This window comes from Xiphias gladius, chromosome 6 (assembly GCF_016859285.1).
Source record: "Xiphias gladius isolate SHS-SW01 ecotype Sanya breed wild chromosome 6, ASM1685928v1, whole genome shotgun sequence".
Classification (NCBI taxonomy): Eukaryota; Metazoa; Chordata; class Actinopteri; order Istiophoriformes; family Xiphiidae; genus Xiphias; species Xiphias gladius.
The window spans coordinates 18,594,008-18,614,795 of NC_053405.1; the positions used below are offsets into that span (position 1 = coordinate 18,594,008).

At 41.6% G+C, this 20,788-nt stretch overlaps 2 protein-coding genes across 5 annotated transcripts; one reads left to right on the forward strand and one right to left on the reverse strand.

The window, feature by feature from the left end:
- The first annotated feature begins 24 nt into the window (after positions 1–24).
- On the forward strand, positions 25–5,876 carry LOC120791134 (selectin P). Of its 3 annotated transcripts, none has more exons than XM_040129317.1 (17): positions 25–120; positions 237–315; positions 399–785; positions 877–984; positions 1,078–1,263; positions 1,353–1,544; positions 2,081–2,266; positions 2,401–2,586; positions 2,757–2,942; positions 3,100–3,285; positions 3,438–3,623; positions 3,772–3,957; positions 4,105–4,290; positions 4,585–4,773; positions 4,867–5,055; positions 5,279–5,398; positions 5,494–5,876. In XM_040129317.1, exons 1-17 carry the CDS (start codon positions 118–120, stop codon positions 5,556–5,558), a joined length of 2,820 nt encoding a protein of 939 aa, XP_039985251.1. In that variant the 5' UTR covers positions 25–117; the 3' UTR covers positions 5,559–5,876. The 3 variants fall into 3 exon arrangements, with proteins under 3 accessions (XP_039985251.1, XP_039985254.1, XP_039985252.1); XM_040129318.1 differs by having other exon boundaries at positions 35–120; positions 203–315; XM_040129320.1 differs by lacking the exon at positions 3,438–3,623.
- Positions 5,877–7,708: 1,832 nt separating this feature from the next.
- lmx1a (LIM homeobox transcription factor 1, alpha) lies at positions 7,709–19,732 on the reverse strand. 2 transcript variants are annotated; one of them, XM_040128834.1, is made up of 8 exons: positions 19,533–19,732; positions 18,838–19,018; positions 12,092–12,312; positions 11,035–11,213; positions 10,218–10,295; positions 9,774–9,858; positions 9,330–9,518; positions 7,709–8,324 (listed from the first exon to the last, which is right to left on the reverse strand). In XM_040128834.1, exons 2-8 carry the CDS (start codon positions 19,014–19,016, stop codon positions 8,182–8,184), a joined length of 1,074 nt encoding a protein of 357 aa, XP_039984768.1. In that variant the 5' UTR covers positions 19,017–19,018; positions 19,533–19,732; the 3' UTR covers positions 7,709–8,181. The 2 variants fall into 2 exon arrangements, with proteins under 2 accessions (XP_039984768.1, XP_039984767.1); XM_040128833.1 differs by lacking the exon at positions 19,533–19,732 and having other exon boundaries at positions 18,838–19,040.
- Between the last annotated feature and the right edge of the window lie 1,056 nt (positions 19,733–20,788).

A 20,788-nucleotide genomic window follows, 5' to 3' on the forward strand; every position in this document is an offset into this window, starting at 1 on the left:
ATTACAAAATTAGTCATTGACTCACTCCCTGAAGGACCATTAATACTGTTTTGCCACGGATCGTCGGCAAATTGGGGTAAATGCACCAACAAGAATGAGTAACTGAAGATAAATCAAATGGTAAGACCTGTGAACTCTCAACTCAGATGTTTTACATTCATACATGTGTGAATAATTGCTGTGTATTCACACTCACATGCAGTTGTGAGGGGAAAAAAACTCTCTTTTGATTTCAGATGTCTCAAGAATCAGTTGAAATTAGGCAATGTCTGCATCACAGCGTCCTCATAGCTGCACTGATTGTGTTTACTCAAGGTAGGTCTGCATAATCCTACAGGCACCTAACTCTTTGCTTCAACAGTTCAGTTTTGTCTCACTGTCCATATACCTAATCATAGACCTGAGCAGCAGAGGAGGAGCACAGGCATGGACCTACAACTACAGTGTCAGTCCAAACCGGAGATGGCCTGAGGCCCGCCAGTGGTGCCATCAGCATTTCACAGCAATGGTTGCTGTCCAGAACCAGGAGGAGGCTGACTTCATCAACAATCTGCTGCCATTTAACCAAAAATATTACTGGACAGGCATTCACAAAGTGGCTGGAGTGTGGACCTGGGAAGGAACCAATAAGAATGTGCCTGAAGATGCTCAGAACTGGGCGCCAGCGGAGCCAGATAACATAAAGGGTCAGGACTGTGTGGAGATATACATTAAGAGGGTGAAAGACACAGCCAAATGGAACAATGAGAAATGCCACAATAAGAAGGGAACTGTCTGCTACTCTGGTAAACCACTCTTATTTTTGTTTGATGGACACATTTACTGACACCTGTAGATTTATTATAGCATGTACGATCTCTTTCTGTATGTATGTAGCCTCTTGTACACAGGATTCCTGCAGTGTCCATGCAGACTGTGTGGAGACCGTAGGGAACTATACCTGCCAGTGCCATCCTGGTTTCCTTGGGCCACGCTGTGAAGAGGGTGAGCAAACTGTCGTAATATTGAAACCAGCCACGACCTCTTTCTATGATGAGTTAAATAGTATATATATGTATATATATTTTTTCTCTTCAGCAATTACATGCAAACCCTTGCCAGATCCAGAAAAAGGTTCTCACTACTGTTTCCATCCCTATGGGTCTTATCGTTTCAACTCTTCTTGCCGTTTCCACTGTGAGCTTGGCTTTCACTTGGTCGGCGTGCCCCAACTGTTTTGCGAAACCAGTGGATATTGGAACCACCCTGTTCCTCTGTGTCAAGGTATGGCCACTGGATATCAACAATGTCAAAATAATTGTTATTTCAGATGTCAAAGTTACAAGGAAAACATGTTTTACTGCCTATTGTAGTTGAACAGTGTCAAGTTCTGAACCACACCAACATCAGCGGAGGTAGTATGAACTGCAGCCACCCCATTGCGCCTTACAGCTACAACTCCACCTGTCAGGTCAGGTGTGATGAAGGCTACGAGCTCCATGGAGAGGACCAGATACATTGTGACCACGCAGGCCAGTGGACAGCCAGTGTCCCAGCATGTACAAGTAATGTGATTTTACCTCTGAATAGTAAAACTAGACCAAATGATGATTTGAACTTTATCATTAACATAACCTGATGAGAAATTTAATAATTTAATGTTCAAAACAGCTATTTTCTGTGAAGCCTTATCTGAATATTACTTTTGAACGACTTTTCAAGTGACCTCTTTTTTTGTATTACTTGACCCCTGTTAATAGATTGCCTGCCACCTTTTACTAATACTTAAATAACCTCAGTGTGTGGTCACATCATGTCCAGACTGTAAAGCAGATCACAGTCAGGTCACACCTGTCATCAATTTACTTCACGCTCATTTATGTCTGCATCGGGGACACAATAGTCGAATTAATGTGAATAGTCAGTTCCTGTTTTCCTTGACCATAAATTATGTCAACGTGATTATTCATACCACCATCTCATGCTCATGCAATGGTTATAAAAGTACAGTCACAATACACAGTGGTTCAAACTGATATGTTTCATAAGGATGTTTATTTGCATTGAGTGGGCTTTGTGTGATATCTGTATCCCACCACAGGAAAAAAGTGCCCCCCCATTTTCTTTCCTGTTATGGGAAACGTGACATGTATGGACACTCTGGAGCCTTTCTCCTTTAGCTCACAGTGTAACTTCACCTGCCAGGAAGGCTACTACCTGACTGGAGACAATGCACTCACCTGTCTGGCTTCAGGACAATGGAGCAAACCTACACCTACTTGCACAGGTGGGTCACAGAATTTTTGTGTGATTTTTATGGTTACAGAGTTTTCATTGCTCCCTGAAAGCAACACAAGCCTCCTGAAAATAGACAAAAATGTCAACTACTCTGATGAGTAATAGTCTTTCTTCTTTCTCCAGTGATACAGTGCAACAGTCTAGTGGCTCCACCCCATGCCTCCGTGCAATGCCAGGACCCTTTAGGAATTTACAGCTATGACTCAATATGCACTTCTCAATGTGAAGAGGGATTTGATCTTATTGGCACAAACATGACAAAATGTTCCTCACAGGGCAACTGGAGTCACACACTTCCTATCTGCCAGGGTATGAAAACAGATGACTAAGTGATGAAGTATAAATAAGGATGAAGTATAATTAGAATATATACCACACAGTCTTCTCTTATTGCTCCTCCAGAGGAGGATTTTTTTTTTTACTATTTTCCATTTATAATGTGCATGTAATTGGTCTTCCCTTGTCTTTTGTCCTTCAAGCCAAGAGGTGCAATCCCATAAATTCGCCCCCTCATGGCTCCCTTTCCTGTTCTGACCCAAATGGTTCCTTCAGTTTTGGTTCTCGGTGCACGTCAACCTGTGATGAGGGTTTTCTCCTGAATGGGACAGCCAGTGCTGAGTGCACCTCTCTGAGCACATGGAGCACAGACATCCCACGTTGCTTGGGTAAAGAAAATGCCAAATATCTGCATACTGATGTGTTAATTGGAATCAATTTGGAGCTCAGCTTGTAATTTCATACTTTAGATTGCATTACGGCACCACTTTACCACATAAAACTGAATTATCTTGTTGGACTCTCTGTCTCTGTGCTCCCCTCCAGCTAAAAAATGTCCCACTCTGAACTCTCCCACCCATGGCTCTTTATCCTGCTCTGATCTCCATGGAGAGTTCAGTTTTGGCTCTCGGTGCAGGTCAACCTGTGAGGAGGGTTTTCTTATGAATGGAACAGCTGAGACGGAGTGCACCTCTGTGGGCACGTGGAGCACAGGCATCCCACATTGCTTGGGTAAAATAAAAATTTTTTTAAAAAGTCATTATTTATTGATTGTAATTAACATAAGAACTTGTAGTTACATGTTTTAGATCATGACTGTATGACTTTACCAAATAAAGCTTTTAAATATCTGCATCCCTCTCTGTCTCTCTGCTCCCATCCAGCTAAAAAATGTCCCACTCTGAACTCTCCCACCCATGGCTCTTTATCCTGCTCTGATCTCCATGGAGAGTTCAGTTTTGGCTCTCGGTGCAGGTCAACCTGTGAGGAGGGTTTTCTTATGAATGGGACAGCTGAGACGGAGTGCACCTCTGTGGGCACGTGGAGCACAGGCATCCCACATTGCTTGGGTAAAAAAAAAAAAAAAAAAAAGTCATTATCTATTAATTATAATTAACATAAGAACTTGTAGTTTCATGTTCTAGATCATGACTGTATGACTTTACCAAGTAAAGCTTTTAAATATGTGCATCCCTCTCTGTCTCTTTTCCCCTCTAGCTAAGAAATGTCCCACTCTTAACCCTTCCCCTCATGGCTCCTTCTTCTGCTCTGATCCCCATGAAGAGTTCAGTTTTGGTTCTCGGTGCACGTCAACCTGTGAGGAGGGTTTTCTTATGAATGGAACAGCTGAGACGGAGTGCACCTCTGTGGGCACGTGGAGCACAGGCATCCCACATTGCTTGGGTAAAAAAAAAAAAAAAAAAAGTCATTATCTATTAATTATAATTAACATAAGAACTTGTAGTTTCATGTTCTAGATCATGACTGTATGACTTTACCAAGTAAAGCTTTTAAATGTGTGCATCCCTCTCTGTCTCTTTTCCCCTCTAGCTAAGAAATGTCCCACTCTTAACCCTTCCCCTCATGGCTCCTTCTTCTGCTCTGATCCCCATGAAGAGTTCAGTTTTGGTTCTCGGTGCACGTCAACCTGTGAGGAGGGTTTTCTCCTGAATGGGACGGCTGACACTGAGTGCACCTCTCTGGGCACATGGAGCCAAGAAATAGCCCACTGTCTGGGTAATAAATCAGAATATCAGTGCTGCACTAGGCAGATGTTGCCACCTGCTGGGCATACTGTACAGTATTCTACACCTGTGTTTTAGAATGTGGGTTCATATGTGTGAGTTAATGCATTTACCCATGCATTTATTTGCATCATAAGCAACAGAAAAACTATTTCATTAACTTCCCATATATGGAAAGAGTGTTTAGATCTGGGGAATATCCCCTTTTTTTCCAGTTTGTTTCAGACAATGAGGTTTGTTTGTTCTGAGGCTGGCGGTCATACTTTATGGTCAATGTTATCTACAGCTCGTCCATGCCCCCTATTGGCCAAAGCCCCAACGCATGGGAGGATGAACTGTAGCCATCCATACTCCCCTTTCAGCTATGACTCCCGCTGTGACTTTGAATGTAATGAGGGTTTCTGGCTGAGAGGAACACCAACTATGACATGCAACAATTCAGGCCATTGGAGTCAGGATCTACCCACCTGCCGGCGTGAGTGCCCAGCATTAACTTAAATGTGCTACTTTTGCCTCCCTGTTCTGCTTTGCAAACAGTTGTTCTAATAACAATTTCTGTCTTTTCCAGCGGTACAGTGTGAGGCCATCCATGCCTTGTCTTTACCCCTGTCTATGAACTGCTCCCACCCTCTGGGGAATTTCAGCTTTGGCTCCCAGTGTCTTTTTACCTGTACAGATGGATTCTACCTGAATGGCACTGAGGCGCTGCTTTGCTCCTCCGCTGGGTTTTGGAGTGACAGTCTCCCTGACTGCACAGGTCAATCCATTTTTGTATTAAAACTGCTCCTTTGTTAACTTTTACAAGAAATTACAGTATCTTGTATGATTAGTCTTTGCCGTATGAGAATGGTGATGGTTATTTATTAATTGAGGGATTGATAAACATCTTAAAAAACACAGATAAATTAATGACAAGAAATATGCAGTAAGAACGAGACAAAAAGACTCATAATCATTGGAATTTTTATGTGTTCCTGTAGAGGATATGCCCGTGGGGTCTGCCATCTTGATGTACACTGGAGTTGGGGCAGCCTCTGTTGTCGTGCCACTTGTCCTGATAGGCCTGGCTTTGTTGATTTTGACAGCATTTAAGAAAAGAGGTTAGACCTACTGTAATGATGCTGTGCATACATACACATTAAGCATGTTCTGGCACACAGATTGTATCCCTGATCCTGTCTTCTGATCTTTGCAGGAAATACACTCATGTCTGATGTGCCATCATGGGAAGAAAGAGAGAATCCAGCATTTGAGTTTTGATTTTTCGTTTTTGTTCCTTTTTGAGACTTTTGATTTTTGCAGCAAGTCCTTTTAATTACTGCAACTTAATGCTTGCTGTTTTTATGATACGATTAGAGCTTTACATTAACTGTGATTTTAATTTCCACTCTGACAGGCTCTAAAATTTAGATAACCAAGCAATTGTTACACATTTTACATGAAAAGCGTCACCTTTTGTTATTGTAAATGAACCCAAAATTGTGCATGGCAGACATACAGTAAAGTTTGTGTTCAGCTTTTGCTTTGTTTCCTGCTTGTACATCCCTTACATTGTGTTGTCACTTTAGTTGTCAATAAATTATAACCGTCCTTGCATTTTTGCTTTATTTATTTATTCATTTTTTTAGCTGTCTCCCCTTCTCCAACACATTATGCATTTAATCGTTGTTGGCATACTGTCACTTATGTCTAGTGTGATGTGCTACAATATTGCCCATACTGTACCACAGACCCTGTCTTCTTGGTGCCCTCCCTAGCAGCTCTGGTTACCCACATTTGACCTCCTCCATAGGAGCTTACACTTTGGGGGTCAGTCATTGAAGCGGCAGACAACCTCCTAGATTTGTCATTCTGCAACAAAGTGTCAATTTAGAACATTTAGTGGCCAGAAACTGTTACGGAGTGATGAGGAGGTGATCTATTATCAGTCTCAGCTCAATGTGTCACACTGGGCACTGGTCCAACATTGAGGGGCAATTTACTACCCCTGCAGTAATTACAGAATATTAATCTGTCTTAAACTGAGACCCACAAGGCATTATATATCAGGGATGATATATGATTTGTACTACAAATTTAGGTATAAATGGATTGTCTTGTTTAAAAATGAGATCTAATAAATGGCCGTATGGATTACTCTATGGAGTCTTTACTATGTACCTGTGCTAATAATGCACCAGAAATATGCTCGCACATTTTAAATATGTACTGCAAAATGGCCAATGGAGTATCATCAGCAAAGCGTGCACATCTGTCTTGGCACTGCAACAGCATGAAGCCAATTATAGTGGTTAAAAGACAGAGGGTTTGTGGCCTATGGCTGGCATGAAGGGTGCAATAAATAACCGAACTGTTGACAGGAAACTGTTTGGCTACCGTCATAATAATAATGAGGTTATTGCTACCCGCTGCGACCGTATGATCACGGTTTGATTATTTTTCTCATCCCACCCACTGCTGCTGGCAGCCATATATAATGTGCCAACTGTGCACAGACTCGCACAAGAGGGGAAAAGGCCTTGCGGGTGACCACACTGGCTTCCTTCCCTGATATTTAAGTCTGGCTTTTCTCCCTTCATCTACCTCTAAAGATACAAGGAAATGCATTATGATCCTTAGGTCCCTGCAACAAAGAGTGTTGTTCCTCCTTACACATGAGCATGCACACATGCACATGCCAGCAGACACTTAGACCAGATACAGACACAGATACAAAGGTAGACTCAAAGAAACACACACACAGTATATTCTGCTGCACACTTCTTTAGCTCTGGTTGGCAGTAGCATACCATGGTGACAGACAGTTAGATTGTTCCTGACCATTGACTTGCGCTCTCTGCTCTGCAAGGTCTGATTTCATAGTGGGAAATATGAGTTGGGTCCAGGAGAGGGTTCATGGCTGGGGCAAGGAGGCACTCCATACAGTGGGGCTTCATATCTCTGTGTCACCCTAGGCATTCTCCCCTGACACAGCTTTCAGCCCCTCCGTTGTCTGGAAACCCCTCCTTGGGTTTTCTCAACCTCTCCCCAGGATTGGTGCATTCCAACCGGGCACAGTGCCTGGGTGGTCCCCCCCCCCCATCCGCTTTGACTGGAAGAAGGAAAAGGCAGAAAAATGCAGCAAGGGTCTTTGACCATGAGGAGCACAATGTGAGCGTTGATGACGGCGGCGTGGATGTGATGCTTACCTGCCACTGACCCATACTGCTGTCATAGCCCAGCATTTTACAATCTGATGATCCATCCAACAGCCAAGGGAAGATGTCTCACTGACCTGTCACCTAGATTGGACTGATAAGCAACGAAGATGTGCTGACCCAGCTCTAACCCTCAGCATGAATACCCAATCCACATACCAACAGATCAGTCTGTGCTTTATCCTTAATGTGCCAGCCGCATTATGCAGAATATTCACTGTATTGTAACATTATTTATTGATCATTGTTGATTCATCCAAGATGAACAGCATACACACATTGTGAGAATAAATACAAATACACAGCTATTTACATTAGTAGATGCAGTTATAATCTCATAATCTAACATTCACACATACAGAGAGATAGGTCTGACAGTACCATGCATACACAGGAGACTTTAAAGAGGCTGTGTTGTACAGTGGGATTGCAAAGCAAAGGAGGCAGTAGAGTAATTATGTTTATATGGAGGTGCACATGGTATACCCACCCTCTAATAGCCCGATAACCACTGATATATACAGTATATTGCATGGTATCACAGTGTGCCCTCGTCCCCTTGGCAGTATTTTTACACCCACTTCCTCAACTACCATGTGCATTGTCCAGAGCGATAAATGATGAAACCACAGAGCAACATAGAGTGAGGAAGACGGACCATTCCTTACTGAGTCCTATCTTCACATTCAGGAGGTGAAGTAAGAGTCCTGCATAGAGTAGAGACGGTCAATAGGAGTAAGTAGAGGTGAGTCACCCAGGGAGAGGCAGTCGCTGTCAGCCACATGACAAAGTGGGTCTCTGTCCAGGTCACCGTACAGGCCCTTAAAGCCTAAAAAGAAGAGACATCATTGCCCAATCAATATCTAGCGTATATTCATTAATTAGTTTTAAATTCTGCTCTGGATCTGGAGGGAGTTTGAAAAAAAAAACAACCCTGGTGACGTCATCAGGGTTATTTTGGTTTGGGCTTTAAACTTCCAATTTTTAATAAAAGGTCTACAAACTGGGCATTTAGGAAGTGGCAGTTGGAGGTGGGGTTCTAATCAAAGCATGAATGCATTGTGGGAAATGAAGGATGTGGCGGTTTTGGAACTTGACTCATACTAAGGATTAAAAACCAGCCTCCAAACGCAGAGTTTACTGGTATACCCCTTTAAGTAAAAATAAAATTTGGAGGTGTTGTGAAAGACTTCTAAATTAATTTGCACTTAATTCAATACAAAAGCCAAGTACAATCTTTGTAAACTGGAAATAATGGAAATAATGTTCCATTTTTTTGCGTGTTTTTGTGGTTTTGTTTTATTAGGTTACATTATATTTCAGATGTGAGTTTATACATTCCCAGTATATGGTTACCTTTAAATTTATTTTGAACATTTGGAAAGTCTTTTTAAAAATTGCCTGAGACATTCATACAAACTGAAATATCTGCTATTCCAAAAATTTTTACATTTTACATTTTACATTTTTAGGAATGTTTGCTGACCTCAATTTGAGCAATATTAGCTACATTTGTGAGCATCAGGTAAAATTTTGCCCTAAAGATCAATAATAATAATTTACATTTAAACATTTGAACTGGCTTGAACAGGAAATATGAGTTATTCTGCAGCATGAGGGAAAAGAGCAGTACCACAGGAACATTGCTACAATGCTGAAGCTAACTGCGATTCAAAATTTTAAAAGGAAATGTACTATTAAAATAAAGGTCATATTGCCAAAAATAATGCCATAAAATCATGTCTTTTTTCTTGGTTCCTCTCATCTCATTTATCACTATACTGTGAACATGTAACTCCCCATCATGGTGTGATAGCAGCACTGAGGTCTTTACCATAGGGGTGCATGTGATCCCCAGGCATCTGAGGGGGGGTCAGGCCCTGTCTGAAGGGGTCCATGTCATAGTCCTGCTGCTCCAGTGTGGTGAGCCCCATCTGCTGCTGCTGCTGCTGCTGCTGCTGAATGTGGGAATAGGAGGACCCCAGGCGCTCCATCTCAGAGGTCAAACCACCACGGGGGGGCGCTGTGGGGCACAGTAGAAACATGGGAGATCTTGTTCACTGTTGTCTGTATATGACTTTTGACTTTCAAAATACACATGCATCTCAGACTTCTGCCAGAAATATTTTGAACTGAAACATCAGAATCTCCTGCCTTCTTAATACTGAATTTGTTACGTTTGTCTGTTACTTGAAAGACCTCCTTGCTCGTCTACAAAATTATTGTTCAACATCTTGAATCAAAGCATTCATTAAAACATTTTTCAGCAGCATAACACCTGTATGAAGTGACGGGGGCTCACACTGCTCCTGAGTCTGCTGCTGCTCCTGTTGCTGCTGCTGTCTCCTGGCCAGTTTTTTCATCTAAAAACATGCATCATCAGACATTACAGCTAACTGTACACACAGGTCCATTGTCAAATTCCCCCTCACTCCACAGTCCCTCTGCCACACAGGCATAGACGTGTGTTCACACAATTGCAAAGTACGAACGGTGGGGTAAAGGACATCTTTCAGTGGAGGAGGGAAACCACACATGAGCCCACTTTGTGAGGAAATATGGGGTTTAATCTACAGTGATCTCGCAGTGAGATGTCATCAGTTTCCTGTATGAGGAGATAACCAGGCTGATTTCCACTCTGGCATACAAATATAGTGCAGAAAGACTCCTTTTATTAGTAGCGCATATGACTGTGTGTGTGCGTGTGTGTACTCTGTATTACTTTGGCTCTTTGGTTCTGGAACCAGACCTGCACAACCCGGACACTCAGGCCAGTCTCTGTTGCCAAGGTCTCCCTTACCTTGGATTAAGATTCAGGCGGGAGGAGAAAGAAAGAAAGAAAGAAAGAAAGAAAGAAAGGGAGGATAACAAAAAAGGGAAATAGAAAGAGAGGAGGTCAGTTGAAGGTTAAAAAAAATCAGTATCACTTCACCAGTCTGCCTCAAACAAGGAGGAGGAGATAAAACATTTATGAAATGCATGGTTTAAGAAAGGAACACTCTCCAAATATCTTTTCTTTTTGATTTTTTAAAGTCAAGTCTGTAGCAGTACATTAGCACTGTATACAGTTGATAGATGAAATTGTGCCATGCTTCATGGCTAACATATATTTTTTTCACTAGGAAGTTCTTTCATTTCAGGTCTTTTAGAAAAGCTGAAACAAGATACAAGGTTTATCTGTCCACATTCTGATGTAGATGGATAGGTACTGCTGTAGTTGCAAGTAAAATTCGTGGACCTCATCATTTATAAAGGTAAAACTACAATTATTTTTTTTAAAATTAAAAAAAGGACACTTCCTGTAAAGTTTCCATACTGTTCCGTGCTAATTTCTAATAAGGCTATTCTACATTTTAGTTTTTATTAGGAAGTACAATAAGAATTTTGACAGAAAACAACAGTATAATTTAATAATCCTTAATGGAAAAATATATTGACAGAGGGAAATGGAAGAGAAGCTTGAGCGGACATTGTGCTGGGACTCTTTGTATCCACAGTACCTCCAGACATATCGGGAAGACACAGAATAAACACTCTACCTTTCGGCAAGGCTTAGATGAGACCTCAAAGGAGGCTTTAAAGGTCCGTCTTTGTTGAGTGGTCAAAATAGTGCGAGGTCTTTTGGGACGTTTGCTTTCTAGGTCGTCTGATCTACTTCGTCTGCCCGTAGCTCTTCCAGATTCCTCCTCCTCCTCTACTTCATCATCATCACTTTTACCTAGAGGGGAAACATGATCGAGAAGATGATTACTTACCTACAAGTCAAAAGGAAAAAAAAAGAAGACAATTGTTGAGAGACAGATACAAAGAAAAAGTCATGATGTCAATCTGAGATGATTAATGCATTATTTGCCCTTAGTTATTTCATGATTATTGGTTGTTTACTTTTTTTTTCAGTTTAACCACTTTCCCCTCAATTTGCCCGATCTCGTCTTCAGTTTGGGGTTTCCTACATATCCCAGAACACCTTTTAATAACCTTGAATGTCATAATTTCCCTGAACAACTTGTATTCTTTATGAGCAGATAGAAAAGCCCAGGGTAAAAGTTAAATTCATAAATATTAAAAACAAAGGAGTTCGATCTCTTGATATTGTCTTTCTCATGACTAAGTTCCAGGAATAACAGAATAAAAATCGCTGGGTCAAACATTGACCCACTTTGGGTCAGTGTAGCACAGTTTCAGTGCTGGGTTAACTTTATTTTTCTATATTATCATTAGGTTATTTACCCAAGTTAAAATATGGTTATGTTGACCTAGTGTGCTAAATACTACAAGCTCAAGTTTTACCTTAAAACTGTCAGTCTATTGTTTTAATTGTACAACATGCATAAACTCCAAAGGATACACATTAGTAACAAATAGTGATATTAGATGACCATATATTCATACTATATTTTAGTTTTGGTAAATAACCCAACAGTAATGATAAAAAATTAAAAAAAAAAAAAAAAACCCACTTACACTGGTTTAAAAAAACATTGTCTTTGGTAGTTTTCTACCCAGTATTGCCTTGGTACTGAGTCTGTTTTGACCCAGTGATTTATAGTGTACATGTACATACACACGCATACTGTGCACATACAAAGACTGTACCTGTGTCAGAGGAGGTTGGGCTGGCCAGACACCGGTGGTAGTCATCTCTGGCACAGAGTAGCCGTCCCTCCCTGAGGACGCAGCGGTCTCCAGTCTGCAGGCGGCAGGAACAAACGCTGCAGGTGAAGCAGCGCAGGTGGAACACAGTGGCACCTGCACGCATCACCAGCTCTGCAGGAGAGATGGCCTCTGCACAACCCCCACAATGCACTGCAAACAGACTGGAGAGAGGGAGAGGACGGTGGGGGTGTAACATGGGAGGAAATGGAGAGAAACTGTGAGAGCTCAGTAAATAACGGAGAGAAATGCTTTTGTTTAGCTGACTAGAGCTGGAGTGAAGCTGAGACACTTGAGGACCCTTCACACCTCAGTAAGAAGGGACTCCATGAGAAAAAAAATGCTTGGTTGACTTGGGGAATGTTGCTGAGTTGAGCTGTCACTCAAAACAACTGCCAGCCTGACTTCTCCCCTCTCCTCCTCCTCCTCCTGCCCTGGCCACTCAGACACATACCCTTAGCATGGCGGGTGTGCATCTTAGCGCCTGGCAACCAGGACTGGTGGGCTTAGCCTCAGAGACTGTTGCCGTGGCTCCGGCTGCCATGTCCGAGGCTGTGCTCCTGGGGAGGCGGGAGAAAAGCTCTCGGCAGGCCATGGCTCCAGGCAGAGGGGGGGAATCAGATCTCCCGGTGGGAGAGGCTGAGCTGCCGGTCCCGGGAATTATCCGCGGAATTATCCCTAAGTCTGCTTAACCAGAGTGGGACAAAGACAGAGCCAGCCCCCAAGCAGCAGGACCATTGTCCGCTGGCTGGCACCTCCGCATTTTGGGTCTGTCACGCAGGATGATGCGTCATCATTCTAGAGCTGGAGTTTGTCTCCAGGCCTGACTGGGTCACCAGACCAGTCAGCACAGACGCATGAGAAAGTGACAGCTTTTTTTTCCATGTTTTTGTTTTCACATTAAATACTGAGTGAGGCCCATAGGGAGAGCCTTATATCACCGATTCAAGATTTTTTTCTTGCTTCTGTGTATTGGAAAAAAAAAAAAAACTGGGAGCATAATAGGTTCATGTAAAAAAAATTTATATTTATCTCTCTCTCTATATTATATATATATATATATATATATATATATATATATATATAAAAAACGTGAATGATGTGAAGTTTTCTTTAATACTGATCCAGGCACTAAAAAAATGAGTAATATCTACCCATTATTACCCGGTATTTATCTTATATTGGCCACCTATGTGGTCCACTTCAGATGTAACAGTATGTTAACAGTCATTTTTATCAGTAATTGAATTGTTTTCTCTGTATAATTATTGGCTTCTAACTCACTTCTCAGACGGTAATTTTCAATGAGAAATTCCTGTGTGGGGTCAAAATGACAAACCACAAAAAGATTTTTTTAAAGATTTTAATAAAGTCAAATAAAACAATAACTTTGGGATGAAAGTGAATATACACAAATATTAGCAAAAAAGATTTAATGTTAACTTTCAAGTCAAATAAATATTGCATTTGACTTTCTTTTGAACATATCTAAAATGGAAAAGGTAGCAAGAAAACCAAACCCCAGACTAAACATAAGGCAAACACCCAGGTTGAGACGTCCTTGTCGAAAGCTCTTGAGCTACAACATCCTAAAGCCAAACATTGCTGGGACCTCTTACTGTTGCTGTGGGGTCGCTAGGGAAACGGTAAAGCACATTCCCAGAAGCTCAGGAGGGTCAGTCGGGCTTGACCCATCCGAGCCGTCTGCCCCACGGCCTCAATGGTATGTACTTTAATATGGCCAACATACCGTCTGTGGCATGTGCATTCCTGTGGCAACAGAAGATGCAATGAAATATTTCCAAAGGAAGTGTGGCAGAGGAAACACCCGGAATGTCTCTTGGTTTCCATGATACAGCAAAGTACTTGATTTAATGTCTCAATATGATGCTCATGCTGGATGTCAGAGAAGAAGCAGCTATGGGCATTAATGTTGTGAGATCATTCATGGTTCGAGAATTGCTTTTCCATTATACGCCTTGTCCAGTTTGTCTTATTATCCCAAGTACTTTTAAGCGTTGTTAATGCAAAGGTAAAAGTACCTCCAATACTTATGGAGCAGCTCAGGGTGTTTAATATTTCAGAGTTTCCGCTGACATGATTGGCCCAAAGGCCCTGCCAGGAGAGCGGGAACACTCAGTCACGCTGGATTTAGACATGGCAATTAGTGACATGATCATTACAAAGAAATAAGTCAGCAAAATCCTGTGCTCCTCCACACTGACAGAGCCCTGTAAGTCACTCTCAAGGTAGATGCACAGTATAATAAGATGAGACACACACACACACACACACACACACACACACACACACACATATTTACTCAAAGCCCTCCTCTCTCCTTGTTCCTGCCTTGACTTCAGCGCCGATGTTTGGCAGTCATGCAAACAGACTGCCGGTCTGCTGGACAAGCAGAGGGACAGATCCTGTTTCTGGATCAGGTTAACCCGGACCCTTTGCCCAACACACACACACACACACACACACACACACACACACACTAACAGCGGCTGTGTATCACATACAGATCTGCGGCTCAAGTGCACCGCTGATCTAACGACCAATCTGCTGTCCAGTGCACCTGTCCACTGAATCGTTTAGCCAATCTAAATCTACTGACAATCGAACCAACCTAAACTTCACATTGTCAGTCAGGAATCTGCATACTGCTTCAGTAAATTACAGTACTGTCTGTTATATGTATTGTGTGTCCTGTGGGTTGCGACAGGTCAGGTTGACAAACTACATAAAATATATGTACAATAAAATCATGTCAGGGGGGAAAAAACCTGCCAGTTACACTGGATAGTTACACTAATTATATAATCACCAAATCTAATGCCATTCTTATAAACATGGAATCATAAAAGAAATACTAAAAGAAAAATATATTGATTTACTGAGAATGGATCATAGAAAATAATTTCATCCAAACATTTAAAGAGATCAACTCATCATTAAAGAGTTACTAAATATAGAAAAGCTCCAGTGATTATCTCTGAGATGCCAGTGATAAAGGAATTCATACCAATCCCATGAATATTGCCAGTGGTTTTAATAAGATTCTGTAAATGTCAGTAAATAAAAACATAAAGTTAAAAAAATAAATTAAAAAAATTCTTCTGCCACAGGACATCGTGATGTGGTCAAGAAAATTATTCACTCAATTACTGAGCCTCTAAATCACATTTTTCCTTTATATTTAGACTCTAAAGTTGCTTAAGTTGAACTGGTTCAGTAATTGATAGTATATACAGTATGTATTCACACTACTTTCAAACGTCCCGAAATAAGAAATACTCTACACAAATAGCACTTATCCAGCTCGTTTGCATTAATACACCTGTACTGGACAGCAATATTATTTATGCTTATAATGTTTATGCTTAACAGGTACACCATTTGGGATGTTGCTATGAAATGCCCTGCTATCCAAAGAACATGCATCCATTAAAGACTGTGTCTAAAAAGACCAAGACTACTTCACAGAGCGCTTCGAGGTCCAAGTGTGAATACCTTAGTTTTTTCATTTTCTTTTCTGTAATTTAATTACTTTGTTTTTCCACTGATTGTAATTATTTCTTGTTTTTTTTTTTTTTTTTGGAGCACTTGACTTCCTGGTTTTTAATTTTGCTTCATATTCGTGGTGTTGATCTTGTTTATTTGAAGTTTTTAATTATATTTAATGAAATCTGAATTTCCTTGAATACTGGGAAGATTTTGGTTTAAGTTTGTTTAGTTTCCTTCCTGCCATGTCCTTATCTCCTTTTTTTTTATATGAACCCTCTGCATACTCTGGCCGAAATTTACATATTAATCATAAGATATAATAATAATGAATATACGATAATCATTCAGCATTATGGTACTACTTATAGCCTTATGGTGTCGGCAAGCACTGATGAATTTGGAGGGAAGAGGCTAAACCTGGTGGTCTGGCTGGCACTGATTTACCACACGAGCAAAGGGAAAAACAATGCAAGAATCAGAAGATACAGCGTGGTGACAAGAGAGACAAGAGACAAATGTCGTAAGGAACAGTAAGGAACTAGAAAATGGGCTCAGTAGAGCACAGACATCCGCCAAGGCCAGTATCAAACAACATACACCAGACTTCGGAGGGAAAAATTCAAACTCAATGACCCAGATCTGTCCCAAAATTTAACGGGTTCTTCCCTGGCCCATGCCCCATCCCGCCACCAAGTTCGGTGCAAATCAGTTCAGTAGTTTTTGCCTAATCCTGCTGACAAATAAACAAACAAACAGACACAGGTGATCAAATAATCTCCTTGGTGCAGGTAATAATCATCACTTTTGGGATGAGCAGTTTATAAGACGATAAAAAAATACCGTCACAGTTTTAAACATCTCATTGTAGACAGAAGTGGTGCTCATGTCTGGTTGGGTGCCATAACTCCAGACAGGGATGTTGGGCAGGGGGAGGTGGAGACGTGAGACCTCAGAGGTGGAGCTTTGGCACCAGGCCTCCCGCTAATTGGTCAGGTCAGATATCTCACGGTCGGCTGGGCGTCGTCCCATTGCTCGACACAGGGGCTGCTGTGAGCCGAGCTTTCCAGATGCCACAGCACATAACGCCAGGGCTCGTGGCGTGCGCCGTCCCCCAAAATAAGTTCACACCATCCTTGCCGTCTCTCTTGTAGCAATGCACCAGACCTTCTGACATATGGCTCTACTCTCCTAATTACCTCTCAGTCCTGCTTTTCTTTCTATGCTGTTATCTCCACTGATCATACTATAAGCAATTCAAATTATGTTGTCTTACGAGAGTCTTCTCTGATTTCCATTCCTCCATTGAGATGCCAGTTAAAATGTTTATATAAGGGCTTGGTCATCATTGAGAAATGACAGATTTTAACTTTCTGCTGATAAATACTGTTATATAGACTACTACACCTTGAGCTGCTCCATAAGTATTGGAGGTACTCTTACCTTTGCATTAACAACACTTAAAAGTACTGGGGTCAATAAGACAAACTGGACAAGGCGCATAATGGAAAAGCAATTCTGGAAACATGAATGATCTCACTACTTGCAAAGGTACGTGGGCCTCCAACACCACTGCAGTGTAATTTTAATTGACTGGGAACATGATGGTGGGGTGCTTTTTGGACCAGTGAGTGTACTGTAACATTTCTTGTTTCCCTGCCGGCTTGGCAGAACCACCATCACTAAATTGTCCAGACATAATCTGAGCTGCTGCCTTTTAGGTTGTACAATTTTTGTCTTGGCTCTTGTTTAGGTGAGAGCATGTTTTGGAAGAATAATGACGGGATGAGGTGATGGCAGATATGAGGCAGTCGGGCACTGGGTGATGCTGGGAGGTTTTTTTTTGGGGGGGGGGACTTCCTCGTCGACGAGACCATATGTTGTCCCCAGCTTGCAGTTGCCACGCCAGTGGGTCTCAAAATTTTAACACATTTTGACAATGTGTCAGTTGAGCTCTACCCCTGGTTGTGTGCTGTATGTGTGTGTGGTGCTTGTGAGTGTGAAGGTGTGACCGTGTTGTTTTGTGTGTGCGTGCATGTGTGTGTATATGGATGTACAGTATGTAACAGTGTTCTCACATTCCAGCTCCCTTGCCACCCCTTCCTCCTACAGTCACCTTGTTCTTAGTGCACTGTGCCAAGTTCCTTGGAAGTCAGCTTACACCATATACACACACATACACAGCTACACAAACACACATATGTAACCCAGTTCTTTTGCCATGAACTACAAAATATGTACCCATATGTACAGTATGCAACACAAAGCAGGAATAGATTTGTTTAAGTTACTATAAAGAGAAATCTCGTTTCCCAGCTCTCTCTTGCTATCTCTCTCTCTCTCTCTCTCTCTCAAACACACACACACACACACACACACACACTCTGAGTCAAGGTCAGATGTGGACAAGGGTTCTGTTGTGAAAATTAATAATCACACAATAATTTTTGGACAGGAGGCCAACGAATAAAATAAAATGAATAATATCAAACTAAATAAATTAAAAAGCCTATAGACAAAATTAAAAGCACACCGCTTTTGCCATTAGACGTTTTTTCCTATAACGTGGACTATACAAAGTTAGAACATGTTATAGGAAAAAACGTCCAAAGGCACCATGTCCTGGTGGTGTATTTGCAACCTATGAGCTTTGACTGCATGATAATGAGACTAAAAAAAAGGAGTGCAGCTAAAGTGTGATCATTTTTAGCATATTGCATATATTTTAGATGAAATTTTCATTACAAACTGTTATAAAAATTATATATATATATATATATATATATATATATATATATATATGTTACTCTTTATCAAGCTACAACTAATTGAATTAAAATGTCTTTGTGCAATACTTTACCAGTGAGGAAAAACTGTCAAGGTCACATGGCTTTGGTAGCCCCTAAAAAAACTATTTCTTTGCAGTTTTTTTTAACCTAACTTAAGTTGCCTTTCTTGATACAGAACCTCCAGAAAAAAAAAAATGACATCGCAGGGAAAAAATCAGAGGTGGACAATCAGAGGTGGAGTACCTGGTGAATCTCTCTACATTCACGCGGATGAAGCTTAAAATGACGGCCTCGTGCCAGAGTTGAAAAGTAACATGTGTAAGTGTTTTATGATTTCAGCTTGGACACCGGGGGAAAGCCAACAATGATACAGAGTTAGGGGCGAGCACTCACTCAGCATAGTCCCGCTTGCAGTAAAGTTTGCGGTCCCGCAGAAAGCAGGAGGTCTTGAGCGCGTCCCCGCACGCCACGCACCGCACACACCCCTCGTGCCAGAGGCCGTCGGTGACTCTGAGCAGGAATCTGTCCCTGATCAGCCGCTGGCATCCGGAACACACTGCCCTCTGATCCATATCTGCAATGATGGGAAACCCTCTCATGAGAACACTTTTCCAATCAGCGGGACGCGGCTGAAACGTTGGCTCGTTTGGGCTCTGGCGGAGCTGGATGAAAGGGTCATCAAAACGCGACTTTCAAGTGTTAGGAAGGAAAAGCAGTTAAATTGGCAGGTTTGTTTGTTTGTTTTTTAATTAAAATGTGAGCGTCAGTTGTTTTAACTGTTTTGGCCGTTGTTTAAACTGACCAAAGATTAAGTTCGTTTAAGAACCGTTTGCATAAAATAATGCTAAAGATAAAGTACCTCAGTGAAATGATTAGAAAACAATACTATTTTTAAATCTAAGTCTTACTAAGTAAAGCTGATTGATATACTTGTGTCATCATTTTTTCCCCCCTCCTAAGGAAAATGCCGGTTTGCCCACCACTGCAGTCCAATTGAAGAAACACTGTGAATTTGACCAAAGTTAGCCGAAGGGAAAATGAATATTCCAGAGTGAAATAAAAGCTCAGCCCAAGAAGGAACCCCCTACCTGTCAAATGCGAGCTTCCTGGCGGCGGCGAAGTGTTCGTGGTATTCACTCCCAGCTCTTCTCAGAGCATCTCCGGCGCTCAAAGTCCTGATGCAACTTGCTGCTCCCAGCCTGGGACCGCAGCGCATCAAAGTTTCTCCTCGGAGCGTCCGACGACCTCGCTGAGTCCGGGGTTATTGACTATTTAGGCTTTCTATCAATTAGCCTATTAGGAGTGAACGGGAAGGAGAGAGAGAGAGAGAGAGAGAGAGAGAGAGAGAGAGAAAGACTTCCTCCATGTGCAGGTGCAGGTTACCCCCCCGTCACTCTCCCTGTATCTCTCTGTCTCTCGCTCACTCCCTCTCCTCCCTGAAGCTGAATGCCGGAGTTACCAGGAACGCACATGAAAGGGTTTTTTCTTTCCATTAAAAATCAAATAATAGTGTTCAGGAGGAGACGTGCAGGTTAAAAGTCCATACTTTGATACTTCTGAGGGATACATCTTCGTTTCTCCGATAGATAGCTGAAAGATGCTGTTGAATGAATCTTCATGTCTCACTCCCCCTTTCTGTTTTCTAGTGTGCTTCTTTTCCTGTAATGAATCAAGACTTGCTCTCTCAAAAGCCCAGATATGCAGTTCCTGCTTTCTCTTCAGAAAAATGCATTCTCTGCGGAGTCCAACTCTAACTAGATTTTTGAGGCCCATACAATATTGACAACAATATGTCGATCGATTTTTTAAGAATCCATAACATTAACAAACATTTTTGGCAACACTGTTCCTTTATATATTTGACATTCCTGCACTACATTGTGATGCTTTCGAGCCAACGCTGATACTGTTACAGCTGTGATGAGTGAATATCAGCCAATGTATCAGTCAGGCTCCACTATATTCCACTTTTTTTGTTCTTTTTCATCTTTCATTGACATCAACTCCACCAGTCTTTACAATATCACAGCTCTTTGTGATTAGGAGGCGTCTCAGATGCTGAGGCCTGCAGGCAGTCTTATCTATGATAGACTGGAATCTGTGTGTGTGTGTGTGTGTGTGTGTGTGTGTGTGTGTGTGTGTGTGTGTGTCATTTCATATTTACACTCCATGGGTGCCATCTGGTGGCAAGAGCATGGGGGAAAAAAATATCAGAATAAGAGCAATTGGTTGATCCAGAGGGAAAAGATGTTACTTCAGGCTCCTTTTTACGCAAGAAAGAGTGTATTTCTATCATTTTTTTTATGAGAAATAACAAAACAAATTTTTAAACAGACCAATCAAG

Coding starts and splice junctions, on each gene's coding strand:
- lmx1a (XM_040128834.1), bottom strand. CDS start 19,016: ATGGATCAGAGGGCAGTGTGTTCCGGATGCCAGCGGCTGATCAGGGAC. Junction 9,519..9,773: donor GCCCCCGTCACTTCATACAG/GTGTTATGCTGC, acceptor TGTGCCCCACAG/CGCCCCCCCGTGGTGGTTTG. Junction 8,325..9,329: donor GGATCACATGCACCCCTATG/GTAAAGACCTCA, acceptor TCTTCTTTTTAG/GCTTTAAGGGCCTGTACGGT.
- LOC120791134 (XM_040129317.1), top strand. Junction 2,587..2,756: donor CACACTTCCTATCTGCCAGG/GTATGAAAACAG, acceptor TTGTCCTTCAAG/CCAAGAGGTGCAATCCCATA. Junction 5,056..5,278: donor CAGTCTCCCTGACTGCACAG/GTCAATCCATTT, acceptor GTGTTCCTGTAG/AGGATATGCCCGTGGGGTCT.